Genomic DNA, 23117 nt, shown 5'->3' on the forward strand with positions numbered 1-23117 from the left:
GCTGTCTAACCTGTAATACAGATAGACGTTGTATTTTATGCATAACACAAGCCATGTTTTGGAACCAGGCAGGAATGTGAAGGAACTGTGGCGCCCTCTTGTGGCCTCACTGAACACACGTTTTTTTAAAAAATCTGTTATACAGAGGCAAAGCCCATATAAGGCTTATATAAACATTGAAAGGATTATCATGCAGTAAATTTCAAGCCCTGCAAAGACTGATTGAATGCTACTAAAATATGATATTTCTTTCTATGTACTTGATTGGGAAAGTTGTCATGTTGCCAAATTTACATTGAACCAAGAACAATTCATTAATTTCCTCTTTTGTTGTCTCGTCTTCCTCCTCTCCTGAGGTCTAAGCCCTCCTCTTCGTCAGTCTGGACACCATCTGTTTACAAACACAGCCCCACATCTTCCTCTTCATCCTTGCATTGTGTCAGCTGCTGAATAAGGTGATCACGGAGATAACATACTTCCATATTGTGGTGTAAATAACACCGTGGACTTATTTATTGTATCTGTTGCTATCAAAATTAATTTGAATTTGGTCAGTTTCCTCTTATAATGTTAGCTTTTTTTGTTTACTGAAATCTAATCCCTCATCTTCACAGCACTGGTGGGGAAGACATTCGTTACATATTATATTTTTCAATATTTTTTTATACATGTATATATACACTGTGGGTATATATATATATATATATATATATATATATATATATATATATATATATATATATATATATATATATATATATATATATGTATATATATATATATATATATATATATATATATATATATATATATATATATATATATATATATATATATATATATATATATATATATATATATAATGTGTGTGTGTGTGTATAAATATGTATGTGTATATGTGTGTGTGTGTATAAATATGTATGTGTATATATATATATATATATATATATATATATATATATATATATATATATATATATATATATACAGTGGGCCAAAAAAGTATTTAGTCAGCCACCCATTGACAATCAATGTAAAAAAGTATTTAGTCAGCCACCCATTGACAATCAATGGGTGGCTGACTAAATACTTTTTTGCCCCACTGTATATATATATATATATATATATATATATATATATATATATATATATATATATATATATATATATATATATATATATATATATATATATATAATTGAATTGTATTAAGTACATTTTTGGATTATATAAAATGCATTCTTTTTTTAATTCACATATAAGACATAGGCCATAGCATATGTAAAAAAAAAAAAAAGGCTTGAATGCAAAAGGGTGCTCTAATAAAGCTACACTATTGAATAATTACTTGTACTTAACTAAGAGGTTTACAATCATTTGCGAGCACACTGTCTTGTAAAAAAAAAAAAAAAAAGGAGCATTAGCATCATTGCTGTTGCCTTGGTGATCTTATATCATCTGTTTTATTGTAGTGAGTTATAAGATTGGTGGACCAGCCAGGACACCTCTCAATTTGCTTGTTGTTGTTTGTTTCCTTAAAAAAGCCCTTTGTTAAATAAGCCGTTCAATTCATTTTCTTTTTCCACTATTAATATTGCAATAGGCTGCATGAAATAAAGCCACTCTATCTAACACTTGTACTTCAATCTATGAGCGTCAAAATAATTTGCATGACACACTGACTTGTGAAAAAGAGCGGAATTTCTCATCTTTTTTGATGCCATGGTGACCTTAGATCACTTTGTATAGTGAGCTATTAGGGTAAAAACCTAAGTGGCTGTATTAGTGGACCAGCCAGGACACCTCTCATGTTGCTTGTTGTTGTTGTTGTTATTTGCCTCAAAACAAGATGTGCCTTTAGTAATAAGATATTCATTTCCATCTATTGTTTTTTTTTACTTAAATTAAAAGCCAAACTATGCAAAAAATGTACCTTAACTTTTGAGCTTTAAAATGATTTATGTGGCACACTGGCTTGTAAAATAAATAAATAAGGGAAATTAGCAGCATTGCTGTTGCCACAGTGATCTTATATTATCTGTTGTGGTGAGCTACCATATTGGTGAACCAACCTTGGCACCTCTCATGTTGCTTGTTGTTGTTTTTTGTTGCCTCAAAAAAGGCCATTTGGAAGCACGCCATTTTTCTATTTCTATTTATTGCAGTAGACTGCTTTAACTTAAAGCCGCACTATGTGACAATTGTACTTGAATCTATGAGCGTCAACAGGATTTGCATGGCAAACTGACTTGTGAAAAAAGAGGAATTTGACATATTTTTTGATGCCACGGTGACCTTAGATCAGTTGGTACAGTATACTGAGCAATTAGGGCAGTTGTCCCCAAAATACGGCCTACGGGCCGGATACGGCTCGCCAGGGTCCAAAATCAGGCCCGCCGGAAGTCCGAAGTAAAAAAAAATGTTTCTCCTTTTTTTAACTTTTTTTTTGTTATCATTTTTTTTAATCTGTCCTTTCTAATCCATTTTCTACCGCTTGTTACTCTCGGTGTCTCCTAGCCGCTCAAGCAAATCATGTTGTCTAAAAATGCATTTCCCCATCGATAACGTGACATCATCGCGCTTGTGCCGCAGTGACGGGCGAGCGAGCGGCAAGTGCGCGCTCTTTCAGTCAATTAGTGCCAAGGACTATATATATATATATATATATATATATATATATATATATATATATATATATATATATATATATATATATATATATATATATATATACATACAGTCGCGATCAAAAGTTGACATACACTTGTAAAGAACATATTGTCATGGCTGTCTTGAGTTTCCAATCATTTCTACAACTCTTATTTTTTTATGATAGAATGATTGGTCACAAACATGTTGGTCACAAAAAACATTCATGAAGTTTAGTTCTTTTATGAATTTATTATGGGTCTACTGAAAATGTGACCAAATCTGCTGGGTCCAAAGTATATAACATACAGCAATGTTAATATTTGGTTACATGTCCCTTGGCAAGTTTCACTGCAATAAGGCGCTTTTGGTAGCCATCCACAAGCTTCTGGCAAGCTGTCGGTTGAGTTTTTGACCACTCCTCTTGACAAAATTGGTGCAGTTCAGCTAAATTTCTTTTTTTTTTTTTACATGGACTTGTTTCTTCAGCATTGTCCACACGTTTAAGTCAGGACTTTTGGAAGGCCATTCCAAAACCTTAATTGTAGCCTGATTTAGCCATTCCTTTACCACTTTTGACGTGTGTTTGGGGTCATTGTCCTGTTGGAACACCCAACTGTGCCCAAGAACCAACCTGATGATTTTAGGTTGTCCCGAAAAATTTGGAGGTAATCCTCCTTTTTCATTGTCCCATTTACTCTCTGTAAAGCACCAGTTCCATTGGCAGCAAAACAGGCCCACAGCATAATATGCTTGACGATAGGTATGCTGTTCCTGGGATTAAAGCCTCACCTTTTCTCCTCCAAACATATTGCTTGGTATTGTGGCCAAACAGCTCAATTTTTGTTTCATCTGACATCACATGGACAAATATAAGACCTTCTGGAGGAAAGTTCTGTGGTCAGATGAAACAAAAATGTAGCTGTTTTTTGTGACCAACAAGTATGTGCTCCAATCACTCTATCACAAAAAAATAAGAGTTGTAGAAATGATTGAAAACTCAAGACAGCCATGACATTATGTTCTTTACAAGTGTATGTCAACTTTTGATCGCTACTGTATATATATACTGTATATACCGTGTACAGCCTGGCCCTGGGCCAAATTGTTTTATCCCAATGCGGCTCCCGACTCAAAAGGTTTGGGGACCCCTGTATTAGGGGAAAACACTTCACTTCACTCTATTCGTGGACCAGCCAGGACACCTCTCAGGCTACCTGTTGTTTGTTGCCTCAAAAATACGACTTGCCTATAAAAAAAATGTTATTTTTTTCCATGTATTTTTTTTCATAGTGTACTTTAATTAAAGCATGTGTACTTAAATTTAAGCCACACTATGTAACAATTGTATGATTTGTATCTTAAACAATGAGCTTCAAAATGATTTACATGGCACACTGGCTTGCAATAAAAAAAAAAAAAAAAAAGGATAAAAAAGCATCTCTGTTGTTGCTGTAGTGACCCCAGATTCTTTGCTTTCGCGGGCTACAATATTGGTGGACCAGCCAGAACACCACTAGGGTAGTTGCTTGTTGTGTGTAAGGCTAAAATGGTCACTTGAAGACATCTGTTAGTGTTTAGCATTTGCATTTATTGTCTTGTCGTGTTGTGCTTGCTTACAAAAGGTAATGTGCACTTCATGACTAGTAGACCTGGCTGGTACCAAAGCTCTGTTCAATCTGTGTGTGTAGACCAGATTCAGACAGGAGAATTACTTACAGTAGCATTTCCTCCTTGCTGTGTAACTCTCACTTTCGTTGGCTTGTGAAGCGCTCAAGCGTGTCTTGCAGTCCAAGCTGAGGTTGGACTTTGGAAGGACGAAGTTCAGCGCTGACAATGAAACTTGAGTGTTTCAGTTCAGTGAACATCACTTCATCACTTCTTTGTCTGAAATATCTTTTTTTTTTGGGGGCTGTGGAAAGGCTCACGCAGCTGACAAACGTGTAAGGGCTTGATTCATTGCATGTGAGGAAAGAGCGGGAGGAAGGGATGGAAATGCAAGCCACCATCTTTCCTGTCTTTGTGTCAAACATGTTACCTGCATGGTAACATTATGTGTTATTGTTTTGTGTTGCATGTCACATATTTTACAGTGACGGTCAAAAGTTCTCATTAAATACCATAACAATGTCTCCAAACGTCTGGTACTGTAGACATCTACAAAACCCAAAACCAGTGAAATTGGCACGTTGTGTAAATTATAAATAAAAACAGAATACAATGATTTGCAAACCCTTTTCAACTTATATTCAACTGAATAGACTGCAAAGACAAGATACTTAACGTTCGAACTGGAAAACATTGTTATTTTTTGCAAATATTAGCACATTCGGTATTTGATGCCTGCAACATGTTTCAGAAAAGCTGGCACAATTGGCAAAAAAGACAGAGAAAGTTGATGAATGCTCATCAAACACTTATTTGGAACTTCCCACAGGTAAACAGGTTAATTGGAAACCGGTGGGTGCCATGATCGGGTATTAAAGCAGCTTCCGCGAAATGCTCAGTCATTCACAAACAAGGATGGGGCGAGGGTCACCACTTTGTGAACAAATGCCTGAGCAAATTGTCTGACATTTTAAGAACAACATTTCTCAACGAGCTATTGCAAGGAATTTAGGGATTTCACCATCTACGGTCCGTTATATCATCAAAAGGTTCAGAGAATCTGGAGAAATCACTGCAGGTAAGCAGCAAGGCTGAAAACCAACATTGCATGCCCATGACCTTCAATCCCTCAGGCGGTACTGCAACAAAAATCAATATCAGTGTGTAAAGGATATTACCACATGGGCTCAGGAACACTTCAGAAAACCCCTGTCAGTAACTACAGTTCGTCGCTACATCTGTAAGTGAAAGTTAAAACTCTATTATGCAAAACCAAAGCCTGCAACAAAAATCGACATCAGTGTGTAAAGGATATCACCACATGGGCTCAGGAACACTTCAGAAAACCACTGTCAGTAACTACAGTTTGTCGCTACATCTGTAAGTGAAAGTTAAAACTCTATTATGCAAAACCAAATCCGTCCAAGCAACTTTATCATGGACGCCCCTGCTTATTTCAGCAAGACAATGCCAAGCCACGTGTTACAACACGGTGGCTTCATAGTAAAAGAGTGCAGGTACTAGACTGGCCTGTCTGTAGTCCAGACCTGTCTCCCTTTAAAAATGTGTGGCGCATTATGAAGCCTAAAATACCACAACGGAGACCCCGAACTGTTGAACAACTTAAGCTGTACATCAAGCAAGAATGGGAAAGAATTCCACCTGAAAAGCTTCAAAAATTGTTCTCCTCAGTTCCTAAACGTTTACTGAGTATTCTTAAAAGGAAAGGCCATGTAACACAGTGGTAAAAATGCCCCTGTGCCAACTTTTTTGCAATGTGTTGCTGCCATTATATTCTAAGTTTATGATTATTTCCCCCCCCAAAAAATAAAGTTTCTCAGTTCGAACATTAAATATATTGTCTTTGCAGTCTATTCAATTGAATATGAGTTGAAAAGAATTTGCAAACCATTGTATTCTGTTTTTATTTATGATTTACACAACTTGCCAACTTCTCTGGTTTGGGTTTTGTATATTGGTATTTATACAGCACATTTCTTCATACTGTAGTCTAATCAGTTACTCAACTGCAGAGAGTACCAGTCGTCTATTTGAGAGCATGGCAATTTTCTAAAGGGGAGACTTCATTTTAGTTTTGGCAATCATTTTTTATACATGTGTTAAGTAACTTTTCCACACACTTACAATTAAGATGCATTTGAATATTCTGAATTAGTATTTAGTAGCATTTTAAATTGCAATATTGACTACTCGGTTTGTTTTTCTTTCAATCTACCGCAAAACCTTTGTGTCCAACTCCTCGCTTACCTTCAAACTCCAGAGTGTATGTCAGCTTTACAGATGCCATGTCTGCGTGCGTGACGGTAAAGACGTCTGTTGTCATTGTAATACTCACTAGAGCTAACTGTGTTCATTATTTTTGTATACTATTTTTATTTATGGGAGTAAAAAAGCAGAGGCATCAATTTGAGGTGTGGTGTCTATTATGGTTAGGGATGGGTACCGTTCACATTTGGACCATTACGGTACCAATTATGGCACCTGGGAATCGATACTGGTACTCAACAATACTCATTTTTTATACTTTTGTGTGCATTAATAATGTTAATTGTATGATAATAACATTTTATTTTTTCATGTCAAATTTAAAAATGAGCTGATTATGTTTACTGCTGTCCAGTTGTGTTTTCTTATTAGATTTGAGTGTAATTTGCAATGCAGTTGCACTTCCAAAATATTAGAGGACAGTGGTCTATTTATGGTATGCTGTCTAAATAGAAAGTTACTTTTTCCAGGAAGCTGAATGTGTTATGTTGCACCCTACAGAGTGGTAATACTGTAAGTATTATGCTTATTACACAACAGCTGTTTGATTGTAACATCCATCTTAGTTGTAGTTTTCCTTACCAAATTTGGAGGTGTTGAAATCGCCATGTAAAATTTCTAATACTAACAGTAGCCTGTATATGGCAAATCCAATGTAAAATAGCATCAAGCTAGCAAATTTTGGAAGAGTGGACCACTACTTAAAGTTCCAGTGTTTTCTACCAAGCATATTTGCTTTGTTGGTGTTAAAAAATGCAACATTACTGTGTTTAGTCTGCAAACGGTGACGAGTCTGCAACCGTACGCGACGTCACGTACAAAAAAGGTATCGAAATATGGCACCGTTTGATTTTACTTGAATTGATACCTGGTAGTACCCACGGAATTCGGTAGACGCCTTTAAAAGTACCGAATTTGGTACCTGTTTACTCATTAAAGTGGACGATTATTTGATTTATTAGTATGACGTGATTCAAAAATACCATTCTTCCATTGTGTGTTTTCTATTTGTTGTCAAATAAAACACTCAGAAATAATAATGTTACTCTTTTGACTATAAGACACTATTTCCCCCCTAGAAAAAGACCATCAATCCCAATTTAAATATATGACACAAAAGATTTATATCTCAGCAAATCGGAGCTTTTCTTTCTGTCACTCTCAGATACAAACACACACCAGCAATGTGAAGAGATGAAACTGCCACATCTGTTAGAAAAAGTGTTGTTACCTAATAGGGACCAATTCAAAAAGACAGATTATTTACCATTTTTATGACTCACATGCCCTTTAATGGAAGACATGCAGTCTTAAAGTGAATGCTAATGCTCTGTTTACATGCGACATTTAGCTTTCAAAGGTTGTTGTTTGGTTTATGTTTATTCGCCCTATGAACAAATAGCCATAACACGAGTCACCGTAGCAACAACATGTACCGAAACACATGCACTGATTTGGGAAAAAGGCCATGACTTCTCTTTTTGACACAAATAAAACAAGATAGAATAAACACATACAATTAAAAATAAAATTAATTTAGTACAAATGATAATTGGCATAGAGGTGGCGACTTGTCCAGGGTGTACCCCGCCTTAAACCCGAATGCAGCTGAGATAGGCTCCAGCATCCCCCGCGATCCCGAACAGGACAAGCGGTAGAAAATGGATGAATAATTGGCGTAATGGAAATCTCTCTCTCTCTCTCTCTCTCTCTCTCTCTCTCTCTCTCTCTCTCTCTCTCTCTCTCTCTCTCTCTCTCTCTCTCTCTCTCTCTCTCTCTCTCTCTCTCTCTCTCTCTCTCCCCCCCCACTGATAAAGAAAAATGTGTTAAAATTAAGTAAAATAAAAAACCTTAATACACATATTTTTAAAATATTTAAAATAAAAATATATGTTAAAGATAAGTTTAAACATAAATTTCTTATTTTTAAATATGTTATACTTTAAATATTACATGCACACTTTATATTGAGAAGATATCTAACTCTCAAAATGAAATAAAATAAAATAAAATGATTTACCAACGTGTTTGTTATTGTGTTTGGAAAATGCAGTGATGTACAGCTGCACGGCAACATAATGAATGACAACTGCTTCTTTATAATATATACATGTATTTTGCAAATGTCAACAACAATACTAATAAATAGGCCTGTTAGTCAAAACTGCTTTATTTGCATTGCATCAGGCATACTAATAATACAAGTCTTATATCTTAAAATGAACATTTTGTAATACTATGCCTGTGTGCTAAAAGGTAGCCAGTGGAAAACTAGAACAATTTGAAATGATAATAATAATAACAAGAAACGCGTATTACAAAGCAATGCCCTTTGAGACACCTGTGATTTAGGGCTATATAAATAAACATTGATTGATTGATTGAATGTGACGTACACACAAAATCAAGGTATGTTTTGATACAGAAAGAAAAAGAAAGGCCAGCAACACTTGTCTCCTTCTTATCATTTTAATATAAACTGCACAGGTGCTTACCAAACACAGACCGGTTTGTCAGTGTGCAATTTTTTTTAACAGGAAGCTGTGGTCAATTGATATAATAAATCAAGAACAACTTCAATAAAATTTAAGTGCACAAATAATAAACAAAATGGGAAATTATACAAAATAAATCAAAGACTCAGTATAGTATAGGAGAATAAAGTAATACAAAGCTTTTTAAAAACCTTTTTAAAAACTTTTTTAAGCTCTTGCATAACATTTTTACGTTTTTTTTCCCAACAGGTTTTATTTGAATAATACTGCATTACAATTATAATAATAATAACAATATGATAACAACAACAACAACAACCACAACAACAACAATAATAATAATAATGATGATGATGTCGTGCAATCATAAATATTGCAATAAAATAAAATAGAAACAAAAAAGCAGCTATTTATGGTAGTTTTTATAATGGCCACATGGTGTCACTATAGGCAACATTTCAGCTCCTCACCAAAGCCCAGTCAAGGAAGTGAAGTGGGTTCCCTTTTTAATCCCTTTTCTACCAAAGGCATTGGCTTTGACATATGTAGTTGTGTTTGCAGGTAACAGATCCCCTCCAGGCCACTTTCTTCTTTGTCTTTCATCTCATCCTGGATGAATAAACCGCACAACACAACACCTCCAGTGTACACTTTGTGCTAAACATATGAAAACCTCTAACCATGTGGTGAAAACATAGCTTGGAGCAAAACACATGATCTCAGTGAGGGAATGTGAAGAGTGATGTTGGAGTGTGTTGTAACAACAAAAACAACAGCCCCAAAAGTAGGCCTCATAAACAACAGCTTTTTTCCCCCAACAAACATTGTTTTAATATGAAGCAGTTGCTTCAGCCTGGATTTGACATGCAAAGGATTTTTTCATACCAGATGTGTGCCAGCTCGTATTTGCCTTTGATGCACCCTCCAACTTGATAACTGTCTTCCATGCAACAGCAGAGGCCGGCTGCAGCCATGTGGCTTTAATATGCTCTGTAAAAGAACCACATATAATTAATAATCATCTTCGCTTGTGCAGAGATCTGAGCAGTGAGTTCACCGTGTGATTAAAACAAACGGAGGCTACGGAGTTGACATGTTTTCTTTTCACATTGACAAGCAGAAACAATTAGAGGCTTCCTGCTTCCTTATCCGTCTATCTCGGACAGTGTTGTCCAAAGTCGGGCACGTGGGCCATTTACGAACTACAATTCATCATATTTGGCATATTTTGAAATAACGTATTGCCATTATTATATTCTGATTTATTTATTATAATGTATTGATCGTATTAGCACAATATAATAAATAATTATGATTTATAAAATGTATATATTATTTGCTGTTATTCATGTGTTTATTTTTAGATTTGAATAATCACAGAAAACTGACTTGTAGATGACAAAATAAATACAAGGACGATGTTTAAGAAATAAAAATTACAATAAATCTACACTTGTTTCTGTTTTTTAAAAAACGTTTAAAAACAAACATTGTACCATAAATTGATTAACGTGGACCCCGACTTAAACAAGTTGAAAAACTTATTCGGGTGTTACCATTTAGTGTGGAATATGTACTGTACTGTGTAAACTGTACTGTTTCATATAATGTATTCTCTTCCTTTGCAATCTACTAATAAAAGTTTCAATCAATCAATCAATCAATCAATCAATCAATCAATCAATCAATCAGTCAAGCAGAAAATTATTTGTTAATTGTTATTTGTTAATCTAATACAATTGGAGATTTAAAAAAAAGGAAAACAATAGCAGATATCATTATGATCACAAGTTTGTCGCTTCACTGTATTGCATTTTTTTTTTCTTAACATTTTTTTTTTTTATAAAGGGTTTGCCAAAATTAAGCATTTAGAAGCAAAACAATGGCTCAATGAACAAAAAAATATAAATACTAGAGTAGTATTCGCAAGTAGATGAAACTATGTCTCAGTACTATATGCATACATACATATATATATATATATATATATTTTTTTACAATTTTCATTTATTATTCTTTTATTATTCTTATTCTTATTATTAATGTCTATCTATCTATCTATCTATCTATCTATCTATCTATCTATCTATCTATCTATCTATCTATCTATCTATCTATCTATCTATCTATCTATCTATCTATCTATCTATATATACTATATTGGATTAAAATAGTTTAAAAGTGACTATGCGTGCATATTATTTCATGTTTATAGTGCTCTTGAAATGTTTTAATTGTATTTTTATTATACATAATATTATCTTACGATTGTATTGATTAGTCGAAATTGCAGATTGATATATGTAGTATTTAGATAATATAAATAATGTGGATGACATAATTTAAAAAAAATCAAAAGACGGAAAATTTAATAACAACATTTATTTGAAATTATTTGATAGCGGTTTATAAATAATACATTATGATTGCAGTTTCAAAAGATCATGTTGGACTGTAGAAGTAAAAAATACATTTAGTGTCCTCTATTTTTGTATTTATTTATTTAGTCTTCTATGTATATCTATCAGTATTGTATATAATTTACTTACACATTTGATTGGTTTAATGAAGTTTATGGACAAATAGTTCAAGAATATCAAAATCATTTAATTTTTTTCACAATATAAAAAAGTTTGAATGCCACTAGTCATAGAATCATCTGATTGGCTGATGGCCTTAATTGCTGACAGCAGGCACCTGTTTGAAAACCAATGAACACATGAGGCTTCCTGTATAAAACTACCTCCTAGTTTGTATTTAGTACCTCAGCTACAACATCATTGTGTGCTTTATTTGTGTGCTGACTTCAGAAATGAGTAAGTTGTATCCTGCACACTTCGTACAGTGTCTTGTTGCTTGCACTAATGTTGTGTCTTCTCCTTTTCTTTTGTTGGCAGCAAAGAAAGTGCTCATCGTGTACGCCCACCAGAGCCCAGGCTCCTTCAATTGTGCGGCCAAAGATGTCGCCGAGGAGGCTTTGACTGCTCAGGACTGCACGGTGCAAGTTTCTGATCTTTATGCCATGAAGTTTAAAGCCACTGCAACAGCTGAGGACATCAATGGTGAAATATCTATGTGCACTAATACCACACAACTTAAATGATGTCTTTTGAAAGACACACTAGCATATATTAAATGCAGATATCTTCTTGTTTAATGTGTACACCTGATTGACAATTAGTCCTACCTATGTCTCTACAAAATGGCTTCAATTAAGCAAAACATGTTGAACCAATGTTTTTCTTATTTTAAACATGTTTGTCAGTCACCTAAATGTTTACCAAAGTGAATCAGCGAAGTCCTCTTTGTATACAATTCCATCACTACTCTGGATGGACTATAAAACTGGTGGCCTTTGCCTCTACTGTGTAATCACCACTGTCTTTATTTTTTTTTAATTTTTTTTTATTAATTTTTTTTAGGTGCGGTCAAGAATCCTGAGCACTTCTGTTATGCCGAGGACACCAAAGTGGCGTGGGAGGAAGGAAAACTGTCGGCGGACATCGTTGAGGAGCAACGCAAACTCACAGAGGCTGATCTCGTCATCTTTCAGGTGTAGTGAGAACACCATCAGTAAGGTTTTAAAAGGCTTACCATTGGGTGAACGGGCAGTTTTATGGGGCCCTGAGAATTCCAAGTGTCCCCTAGAAACCATGTTGATCTTGTATTTAAAGTAAAGCTGTCAACGTTAATTCACTTGATTGGTAAAAAAAAAATCACGTTACTGTTTTAAAAGTGAAGATTCATCAGCATTAAGACGTGCACGTTGTCACGCGGTCTGTGATCACGATGAGATGTGGCAAATTTCAAAACAGAACTTTAGATGAACCTGGGGTAACTTGTTGGTATTGCAGCGACAAACATTCTTGTCATCGGCACAGTCTAAAATACAACCTGAAAGCGAACCCTTGAGGATGGCGCAGATAACGTGAATGCTACATCGACGACCAGAGAATGATACGCTGGTGGTTTACCTGTGTCAATGTTAACACAAGTACCTCAGTCAAGATAAAACTTTGCTAAACAGCCACCGCATGTAAACAACAAAGTCCTTCATAATCCCTCAACAGGCACAATTACAGCAAGGATAAATTAACTGTACTACACAAACAAGACTGTCAAGTTGCAAATACTGGCTATATTTCTTTCTGGAGAGCATTGGACCAAAAAATGATCAGCAATGTCCTTAAGAGGTAAACAAACTAAATGCAGATTTAAATAGTTAAATTTGAGTGTTTACTACTGTAGATTATCTTGATGTACATCCATAATCTTGTTTGCTTTGTTGCAATTCTTACTATCCTGAAAGGCACCAAGTTTTTAGAAAATCAATGACTTTCAGTTCAGTAAACTTTTAAATGTTCCTTTGACATTTTGACCACTAAATTGCATTTGTAGCCAAAAAGTATTTATGCAAGCAAACTCATTAATTGGTGTGATCTGATTTTAAAAAGAAAATGACTGACATCCCTAACTGAAATGGGTATTTATGCACAACAAACTTGTATCTTGGGGATTTGCCATGATTACATTAGCAGATATGTCATACACGGAAGTCTAAAAATACTCTTAACCAGCTCAGGTCACTACACAAGAGACAAAATGTGTGTCCAGCTTTTGGGGGAGCAAGAGTCCTATCTGCTTTGGTATCCCTGCTGACAACCTTAAGTATTTTCATGCTAACAGTTCTTTTCTCATCTTTCACTTTTAAGCATGAGTGAAGATTGCACTACTGACCTGATAAGTGACAAATGATACAGTATTGTATACCTGGTGGATGGTTGAGCTTGCTTCAGATAGTCTTAAATGCCTCAGCCACATGCAGGATTCTCACAAGTGAGGGAAATGCAGTGTTTCATACTGTAATCTGAAGAAGTGAGAAGTCTCTGTTTGAATGGCTAAAGTGGTATTTCCTCGGTTAGACCATGTACAGAAAGATTTACCTAACATATTGAGAAATCTTTTTTTGTATACATAAATTTTCAACCAGCATAAATGTCTTTGCAGCTGGCAGATTTCCCACAATTGTATTAACGTGCAATGACAAAAGGATATCTAGAACTACATTTAATTACAGACTAACCACAATTTATGGTAACAGTGCATCCAATGAAGCGGTAAGTCTTGTAATCGTTAAATGTTGTAGAATTGACTTAATCGGCCTAGTAGTTTGACTACTATACATGTATAGTAATGCTATATTCTCCCATAGATGTCAACACTTGTTTGAAATGCGGAGACAGACATTATGCTAGTAAAAAGCCTGTATACTTGAAACTTTATAGACCAATGACAAACCTTTGAGAAGCCTTATACAGTTCTGAAATTATCTTTCTTCATCTAGTTGTGGGGCAAACTGGCTTGCTCGTGTGCAACAATCTGCCATTATTATTCAAAAGTAGCATGTAGTTCTAACTTTGTCAATAGACTTGCGGTATCTACTGTAAGTGTGCAGCTTAAGAGTACAACATGGCTGACAGGGTGGTGGTGAAGATGCAAGGGGGTGTGTCCATGAGGAGGAATTTGGCACAAAATGTCACCTTTTGAAGAGTCCGTCAAAAGAAGCTTGTTGATGGTCTATGCCAGGGGCCGGCAACCCAACATGTTGAAAGAGCCATATTGGACCAACTAAAAAATAAAAAAATCTGTCTAGAGCCGCAAAAAGTTAAAAACCTTATGTAAGTGTTATAATGAAGGCAACACGTTAAGTGTCTCAGTAGGTTAGATAACTAGAAATTACTGGCTTAAAACTGCCAAAGGTATACCAGTAGATGTGTGCCCAAGTGAAAGGACAAGGCTGTCTTTTAATGGATTTATTAGTCTTTATTATTATAGAGGTTTATTTGAAATAGGGACAGATACAAAAAACATAGACATCTGAAACAGTTATCCGATGCATGCATCACAGTGTTTGTAGCCAAAGCTAATTTACAACACTTGTCCCCAACAACAACAACACAGATCCAACATCATTAAAATAGGAAAATAAAAAATAGAATGAGTTGATAATAATGATAATAGTAATAACACAGACAAAGTGCAAACTAGATAAAAGCCAATAATGATAATAACACAGACAAAGTGCAGACTAGATAAAAACCAATTTGCAAGCTGGGTAACGTTTGCTGTGGTCTGGAACATGTCACACAATCAGAAATGCAGTGAATATTACATGCAAGTAAACATTAAATACAGAGGACATAAAGGAAATTAAATGAACTCAAATATAGCAACAAACGAGGCATAATGAAGCAATATGTACACACAAGTAGCCTAAATAGCATCTTGGCATGTATTAGCACTCCACGCAAGTCCATAACATCAACAAAGCTCACCTTTTGTGCATTCACTCACAGCATAAAATGTTTCGACAAAATGAGACAAGAGCGGCTTAAAACGTCTTTCTGTGGCAGCGACAAAGTTGTACATGTAAACTGAGATCAAGAACCACTGAAATTAGTAGGATAAAACGGTGCTGACAATACTGCCAGTGAAGCATAAACACAAACATATTAAATAGTGGGCTTCCTAACAATTAGGAAGGTTTGTCCCACAGAAACATTATTAAAAAGCATCAAGGGTAGGAATTGGGGGTTAAATCACCAAAATGATTCCCGGGCGCGGCCACCGCTGCTGCCCACTACTCTCCTCACCTCCCAGGGGGTGATCAAGGGTGATGGGTCAAATGCAGAGAATAATTTCACCACACCCAGTGTGTGACAATCACTGGTACTTTAACTTTAACTTAACATATTTTTGTTAAAGCTCCAGGGAGTCACTACAGTGGTGCTAAAGAGCCGCATGTGGCTCGAGAGCCGTGGGTCTATGCAAAATGTGGACCAAAAAACCACCATTACTTAAGTGTGTTGTCTAAATTCATGGTTTAAACTTTAATGTTCCCATCAATTACAGTAATTGGGTGCAGCGGTACATTGTGTGGCTCGCCAAGTTTTATTACGCATCTAACATGGTACACAATGAATGGTAAAGTACCCTGTATTTATGTTTTGAAGACCCAACGACAAATGTGTAACCTGGTTTTAACAAACATATCTTGACCTGACAAAGTCTAATGCTTTCAGTTCCCCATGTACTGGTTCAGCCTTCCTGCTATCCTGAAGGGCTGGATGGACCGTGTGCTCACGCTTGGATACGCCTACTCTGATGACAAGCGATACAGCCAGGGACTCTTCAAGGTGAGATTAAACTTGAAGAAAATCAATGATTTTTAACATGTTGTAAAAATAACCACTGTTCTTCAGACCAAGAAGGTTGTGCTGTCTTTCACCACTGGCTCCCATGAGTCCATGTTCAGTGCTGATGGCATCAATGGAGACATGAACGTCACCCTCTGGCCACTTCAGGTATGACACCAACATGTCGTGTTCTATGACCACCTAGAAACACTAAACATGTATATTTCTGCAGAATGGCATCCTGCACTACTGTGGCTTCCAAGTGCTGGCACCTCAGATCTTCTGGGCTCCGTCTCGCGTCTCCCAGGAGGAGCGCGCCGCCATGCTGGAGGCGTGGCGTGCACGACTTCAAGGTCTCCGGGATGAGGCCCCGCTAGCCTTCACTCCCATGGACTGTTTTGATGGCGACAAGGGCTTCCAGCTGAAGCCTGAGGTCCAGGAGAAACATGCATGCCAGGAGTTTGGCCTCACTGTAGGAACCCACCTGGGGAAACGTGTGCCACCCAATCAGATGAGGGCTGGAGTTTGAACTTTAATACCCTGTCTACAAAATAAAAGCAGCCTGCCTCTTTAAGATGACTCTGGAAATCTGTACTGAATTATTACAAATTGAAGCAATCGGTGCCTTCTATTCAGATCCCAACACCAGGACCTAATTCTCTAAACCTTAGTACTTTGTTTTGGAATGTTTGTACAATTGGAAACAACACATGATGTTGGAGTGGGGTAAGAGGCACACTGCTACAGCATGTATGGAAAAAATCTGCACATTTTAGTCACTTGATATGTTTGTATATGCTCAGCAAAAACCAACTACGACCCACTAGCATCTTTAATTTGGCCCGTGAGATGTCCTGAGTCCAATAAAGCATGGCAGAATGCTTTCATATTGATCTTATAATCAAAGGCTGTCCCTGATTGCTACAAATTGCTGCCATTATGCGGAGGACAAGTAAATCAGATCAATGACTTTAGAATGGAGTTTGGAAAGAAGCACAGCAATTACTTATGACACATTCCAAACCTTCCCTAGTCATGGTGCATAAAACAGAAATGCAACATGATCACACGACCTACTTATTGAACTTTGTGTACATTATGAAAAATGTCTAAACACCATAACATTCTAAATTGCACCCATTTAAATCCACTAGTGTATTTAAAACTCTCCCAATTTTCTGTGGCTGATTTTAGCTATTTCTGATTACAAAACTTTAAAGTCCTCGTGGAAGTAAACAAGGTAGGAGTCTTACTTTCACATACTCTATATTCAATCACGGTGTATATTAGGGGATACGGCCCACCGGTGCACAAAATCCGACCCACGGGAAGTCCCAACTTAAAAAAAAAAATATATATTTTTTAAAAATCTGTCCTTTCTAATCCATTTTAAACCGCTTGTTACTCTGTCTCCTACCCGCTCAGGCAAATATTGTCTAAAAATGCATTTTCTCATCGATAATGTGACATTGCGCTCTTTCAGTCGATTAGTGCGCGAGGAATATACAGTGTGTGTGTATATGTATGTATATATATATATATATATATATATATATATACATACAGACCGGCCAAATTGTTTTAACCCAATGGGACCCCTGGTGTACATATACTTTACATGGAGTCTTTCGGTCCTCGGCCAAGTTTTTTTTAGCCCAATGCGGCCCCCAAGTAAAAAAGTTTGGACATCCCTGCTCTACTTAATGCAACCTGTTTACACAAGTTGGAAATGTAGGCTGATTTCCACTGACATGACAGTGCAGACTACAACTCAGTGTCATTTTTAGGCAGGGTGGCACGCTTAATTCCGGTCCCTATACACAGGACTCCTGAAGGCCCCCCCACCCTAGACCCAACTTTGCTGCCCATTCACATTGTTTTTCTGCAAAATTAAAAGCACTTTAAAAATGAGATGTTATTTTTTTGTCAAAAAATTTAATATAAAGTGGCTAGAATATGAATTTAAATTAAACTTGACACGATTATAAATCTGTCAAGTTTTCTTTTATTTCTTAGTATAAAGTAGAGATCTGATACACATAGGATTATTATCAGTGGATAATACAAATAATACATTATGATTATATTATTAGTGCACCTCCTGGGGGTTAAAAGATCTTTAAAACCTAGTCATGCATCTGTTTGTAACGTTACTCGAGGGGCTTTGAACGCACCACAGTTATGGGCAATGAAACGCAAAATTGAAACTTGTACATGACTTTCTTCTTTCCTGCCCCAAATAAATGTATCATATTTCTACTTATCCACCATCAGCCCATTCTTTGATGACTTTAGGATGTCTGTGTCGAGTGAAGTGTTCAAAGTTCCGCTATCCAGGTGGAACAAACCATTTCGGATTTCTGATAGGGCGTGTAGGTAGTCTTAGTCATTCTTCTTTTGATTCAAGCAACAAATAATTTAACTTTCATGGCTATATTAATTTCATTTTACCATTTATGTCGCCTTTTTTTATAACTTACATTTTTAAACCGCAGAAAATCTTCAAACTTGACAAAAGACCCTACTTACCCCCCCACGTCCACACCTCTGTTTGTAAGTTGCAACCGAGATAAAGAGGGACTGGAAAAGTCACAGAGAATTAAAAGACAAAAAAAGACATGGTGTGAATTTTGCCACTTAAACCCTCGATAGAGAACAAGTTGTGCAACATGGAACATTTGAATATCCACAATCAAAAGTTTAGAGATGGTCAAATTAAACTTCACTGCAAAAGGTTCATTTTTATCAAATGGCCAATTGTCAGTAATTCAATGTGAATTATTTTATTATCTATATGAGTTCTTGTCATACACGATGTAGTGGAACATTTATATTCAAAACTCGATCATATAATTTACAACATGAACACAATTTTCATGAAAATATGCCTGAACACATCCAGCTAGCATATCCAAAAGTGCTTTGTGATGTAAAAAAATAAAAAATCACAAATGTATTGGTCTCTATTTTACGTATGTATGTACTATATGTAACATTATTTTATATCATTTACATGTACATACACATTTTATTGGTTTAAGCACAAATAGTTCAAGGATACCAAAATAATTACGTTTTTCAGTATGCGGCCCCGGGTTGAAAAAGTTTGGACAACCCTAATCATAGAGAGGGGTCGGCAACCTGCGACTCTTTAGCGCCGTCCTAGTGGCTCCATGGACCTCTTTTAGAGATGTGTGAAAATGAAAAAAAAAAAAAAAAAGTGTTTTTAAATATTTTCTGTATAAGGACAAACATGACACAAACCTACCTAATTGTTGTAAATCCCACTGTTTATATTAAACATCCTTCACTGATGAGAGTATTTGGCAAGCACCGTTTGATCCTTGAACTCATCGTAGTTTGTTTACATGTACAACTTTCTCTGACGCTGCCACAAAAAGACGTGTTTTATGCCACTGCTTCTTTGTCTCATTTTGTCCACCAAACGTTTTATGCTGTGCGTGAATGCACAAAGGTGAGCTTTGTTGATTTTATTGATTTTCTGGAGTGCTTATCAGGTATATTTGGGCAATCCATGACTGCAAGCTAATCAATGCTAACATGCTATTCAGGCTAGCTGTATGTACATATTGCATCATTGTGCCTCGTTTGTAGGTATATTTGAGCTCATTTAATTTCCTTCACTTATGTCCTCTGTGTATTTAATTTATATTGGTATTTCTCATGACACATTATCTGTATGTAATATTGGCTGCATTTCTCATAGTTGTTTGTGTGCCATGTTGTTCCAGACCACTGCAAACGTTACCCAATTTGCAAAGATTGTAATAAATCCATTAGAAGTTTCCTTAAACTTGGACACACACATGTATATACCTTTGGCCATTCTAAGACAGTAATTTACAGAAGTTATCTCATCCTGTGAGAAGCCTCCATTTTACTAATGATTTCTAATGTTGCAAAAATGTGTAGAATAAACATTTACATTTCTGTCGACAAACATTTGCGTCAGCCTTTGATAGTAGGCTAATATAGCTAATATAGACACTTACATCATGTCTTCGATATAACACTCATTATATAAGGCTTTACATATTTTGTGGCTCCACACAGATTTTTTTTGTGGTATTTTTGGTCCAATATGGCTATTTCAACGTTTTGGGTTGCCGACCCCTGTCATAGAGTCATCTGATTGGCTGATGGCCTTAATTGCTGACTGCAGGCACCTGTGTGACAACCAATGAAACACATGTTTTCTGTATAAAAGTACCTCATAGTTTGTGTTCCTCATCTCAGCTACAACATTGTTGTGTGCTTTATTTGTGTGCGGACTTCAGAAATGAGTAAGTCGTATCCTGCGAACCTGTGTCTTGTTGCTTGCGCTAATGTTGTGTCTTCTCCGTCTCTTGTGTTGGCAGCAAAGAAAGTGCTCATCGTGTACGCCCACCAGAGCCCTGGCTCCTTCAATTGTGCGGCCAAAGATGTCGCCGAGGAGGTTTTGGCTGCTCAGGACTGCACGGTGCAAGTGTCTGATCTTTATGCCATGAAGTTTAAAGCCACTGCAACAGCTGAGGACATCAATGGTGAAATATCTACGTGCACTAATACCACACTGTGTTTTCTGCCCGAGTGCAGCTGGGATAGGCTTCCCCCACCCTGAAAGGGCTGCGTGGTACAAAATAGATGGATGGGCTAAATGTGGTGTCCCCAATGGAATGGGTTTAAAAGTCTATGGATGACATGGGCTACCATGTCATCCGTATAAAAGAAAACCTAGTCTATCTTGTGTTCCTACAATTAAGCAAAACATGTTTTCAATTTGCACTTCATATTTTGTCAGTCACCTAAACATGTGCACCAAGTGATTTAGCTAAGTTTATTTATACTCTAATTCTGCAATTCAATCAATACTGTGTATTGCCTGTAGAAATGTTGAATGAAGGAAAAAACTCTTTCCTCCAGTTTAATTACAATGACATGTTTTAGGTGAGGTCAAGAATCCTGAGCACTTCTGTTATGCCGAGGAGACCAAAGTGGCGTGGGAGGAAGGAAACCTGTCGGCCGACATCGTAGAGGAGCAACGTAAACTCACAGAGGCTGATCTCGTCATCTTTCAGGTGTAGTTTGAAGGCCATTGGTAATGTTTTAATAAGGAAGTCTTGACTAAATCCAATGCTTTCAGTTCCCCATGTACTGGTTCAGCCTTCCTGCTATCCTGAAGGGCTGGATGGACCGTGTGCTCACGCTTGGATACGCCTACTCTGATGACAAGCGATACAGCCAGGGACTCTTCAAGGTGAGCTTGAACTTGAAGAAAATCAACAATTTTAATGTATGTTGTAAAAATAACCACTGTTCTTCAGACCAAGAAGGTTGTGCTGTCTTTCACCACTGGCTCCCATGAGTCCATGTTCAGTGCTGATGGCATCAATGGAGACATGAACGTCACCCTCTGGCCACTTCAGGTATTACACTAACATGGCATGTTCAATGACTACCTAGAAACACTAAACATGTATATTTCTGCAGAATGGCATCCTGCACTACTGTGGCTTCCAAGTGCTGGCACCTCAGATCTTCTGGGCTCCGTCTCGCGTCTCCCAGGAGGAGCGCGCCGCCATGCTGGAGGCGTGGCGTGCACGACTTCAAGGTCTCTGGGATGAGGCCCCGCTAGCCTTCACTCCCATGGACTGTTTTGATGGCGACAAGGGCTTCCAGCTGAAGCCTGAGGTCCAGGAGAAACATGCATGCCAGGAGTTTGGCCTCACTGTAGGAACCCACCTGGGGAAACGTGTGCCACCCAACCAGATGAGGGCTGGAGTTTGAACTTTGATACCCTGTCTCTACTGAATAAAAGCAGCCTGCCTCTTTAAGATGACTCAAAGTCTGTACTAAATTATTGCAAATAAGTTATTGGTGCCTTCTGTTCAGATCCCAACACCCGGACCTAATTCTCTCAACCTTAGTACTTTGTTTTGGAACTTTTGTGCAATTGGAAATGCTGCATGTTTTAGTCACTTTATATGTTAGGATATTTACAGCAAAAACAACCTTAAACTTACTGCAACAGGTTTACTTTTGTTGGAAATTAAGTCATTGTAGGCTAAAAATGTGAAGATTTCTTCTGGAAAATTACTGCATGATATACTCTAGCCATGCAAATTGCAATCATATTTAGGCAGGTTGTAATTTATTTCTGGGGCCTTATACACAACCCCTGAAAGCCTCCCGCCCTAAACTCATATTTGCTGCCCCACACAAGTTTTCGTGCAATGAAAATAACTAGCACTTTAAAACATGTGCAAACCTGAATTAGGATTTTGACTTTCAAACATGGGATTTAAAAATGTTTTTTTTTTAATAAACTGCCAATAAAATTTAGTGGTCTGAATATGAAGGTAAATAAAACTTGTCAATATTCACTTGATCAAGTTTTGGAGCCTATCCCAGCTGCACTCTGGACAAGTCACCACCTCGTTTTAGGGCCAACGCAGACCACATTCACAGACGAGGGCCCATTTAGTCAGCCTATCCACAGGTGCATGTACATATTTAAATAGACACTCTTCAAACTTGACAAAAGCCCAGCAGTAGGGGGGCCTGGTACCACATCCCTACTTACCCCCCACGTCAACGCCCCTGTTAGTAGGTTGCAACAGAGATAGAGACTGGAAATCCATCCATTTTCTACCGCTTGTCCCTTTTAAGGTCATGGGGGGTGCTGGATATGTCACAGCAAATTAAAAGAAAAAGACATTTTGTACATTTTGCCATTTAGACCTTCGTTACGGAGCAAGTTGTGCAACATTGAACTTTTGACTATCCACGATCAACAGTTTAGAGATGGTCAAATTAAAGTTCACCTAAAAAAGGTTCATTTTTTATCAATTAGCCAGTTGTCAGTAATTCAATGTTGATTATT

General features: G+C 36.8%; 2 protein-coding genes and 1 long non-coding RNA gene across 3 annotated transcripts in view; all 3 read left to right on the top strand.

Annotated features, from left to right (window-relative positions):
* Positions 1–688, top strand: part of LOC133664450 (uncharacterized) — a 59936-nt gene extending 59248 nt beyond the window's left edge. The window contains exons 9-10 of the long non-coding RNA XR_009828587.1: positions 357–455; positions 615–688. This is a non-coding gene — a long non-coding RNA (uncharacterized LOC133664450). The remainder of the gene's footprint in view (positions 1–356; positions 456–614) is intronic.
* Positions 689–11716: 11028 nt separating this feature from the next.
* Positions 11717–17140, top strand: LOC133664451 (ribosyldihydronicotinamide dehydrogenase [quinone]-like). The gene is made up of 6 exons (XM_062069089.1): positions 11717–11854; positions 11936–12100; positions 12461–12591; positions 16121–16234; positions 16301–16402; positions 16467–17140. Exons 1-6 carry the CDS (start codon positions 11851–11853, stop codon positions 16761–16763), a joined length of 813 nt encoding a protein of 270 aa, XP_061925073.1. The 5' UTR covers positions 11717–11850; the 3' UTR covers positions 16764–17140.
* Positions 17141–20425: 3285 nt separating this feature from the next.
* On the top strand, positions 20426–22068 carry LOC133664452 (ribosyldihydronicotinamide dehydrogenase [quinone]-like). The gene is made up of 6 exons (XM_062069090.1): positions 20426–20538; positions 20614–20778; positions 21182–21312; positions 21378–21491; positions 21559–21660; positions 21725–22068. The coding sequence occupies exons 1-6, from the start codon at positions 20535–20537 to the stop codon at positions 22019–22021; spliced, it is 813 nt and encodes a 270-aa protein (XP_061925074.1). The 5' UTR covers positions 20426–20534; the 3' UTR covers positions 22022–22068.
* Positions 22069–23117: the final 1049 nt, after the last annotated feature.

This window comes from Entelurus aequoreus, linkage group LG14 (assembly GCF_033978785.1).
Source record: "Entelurus aequoreus isolate RoL-2023_Sb linkage group LG14, RoL_Eaeq_v1.1, whole genome shotgun sequence".
Lineage (NCBI taxonomy): Eukaryota > Metazoa > Chordata > Actinopteri > Syngnathiformes > Syngnathidae > Entelurus > Entelurus aequoreus.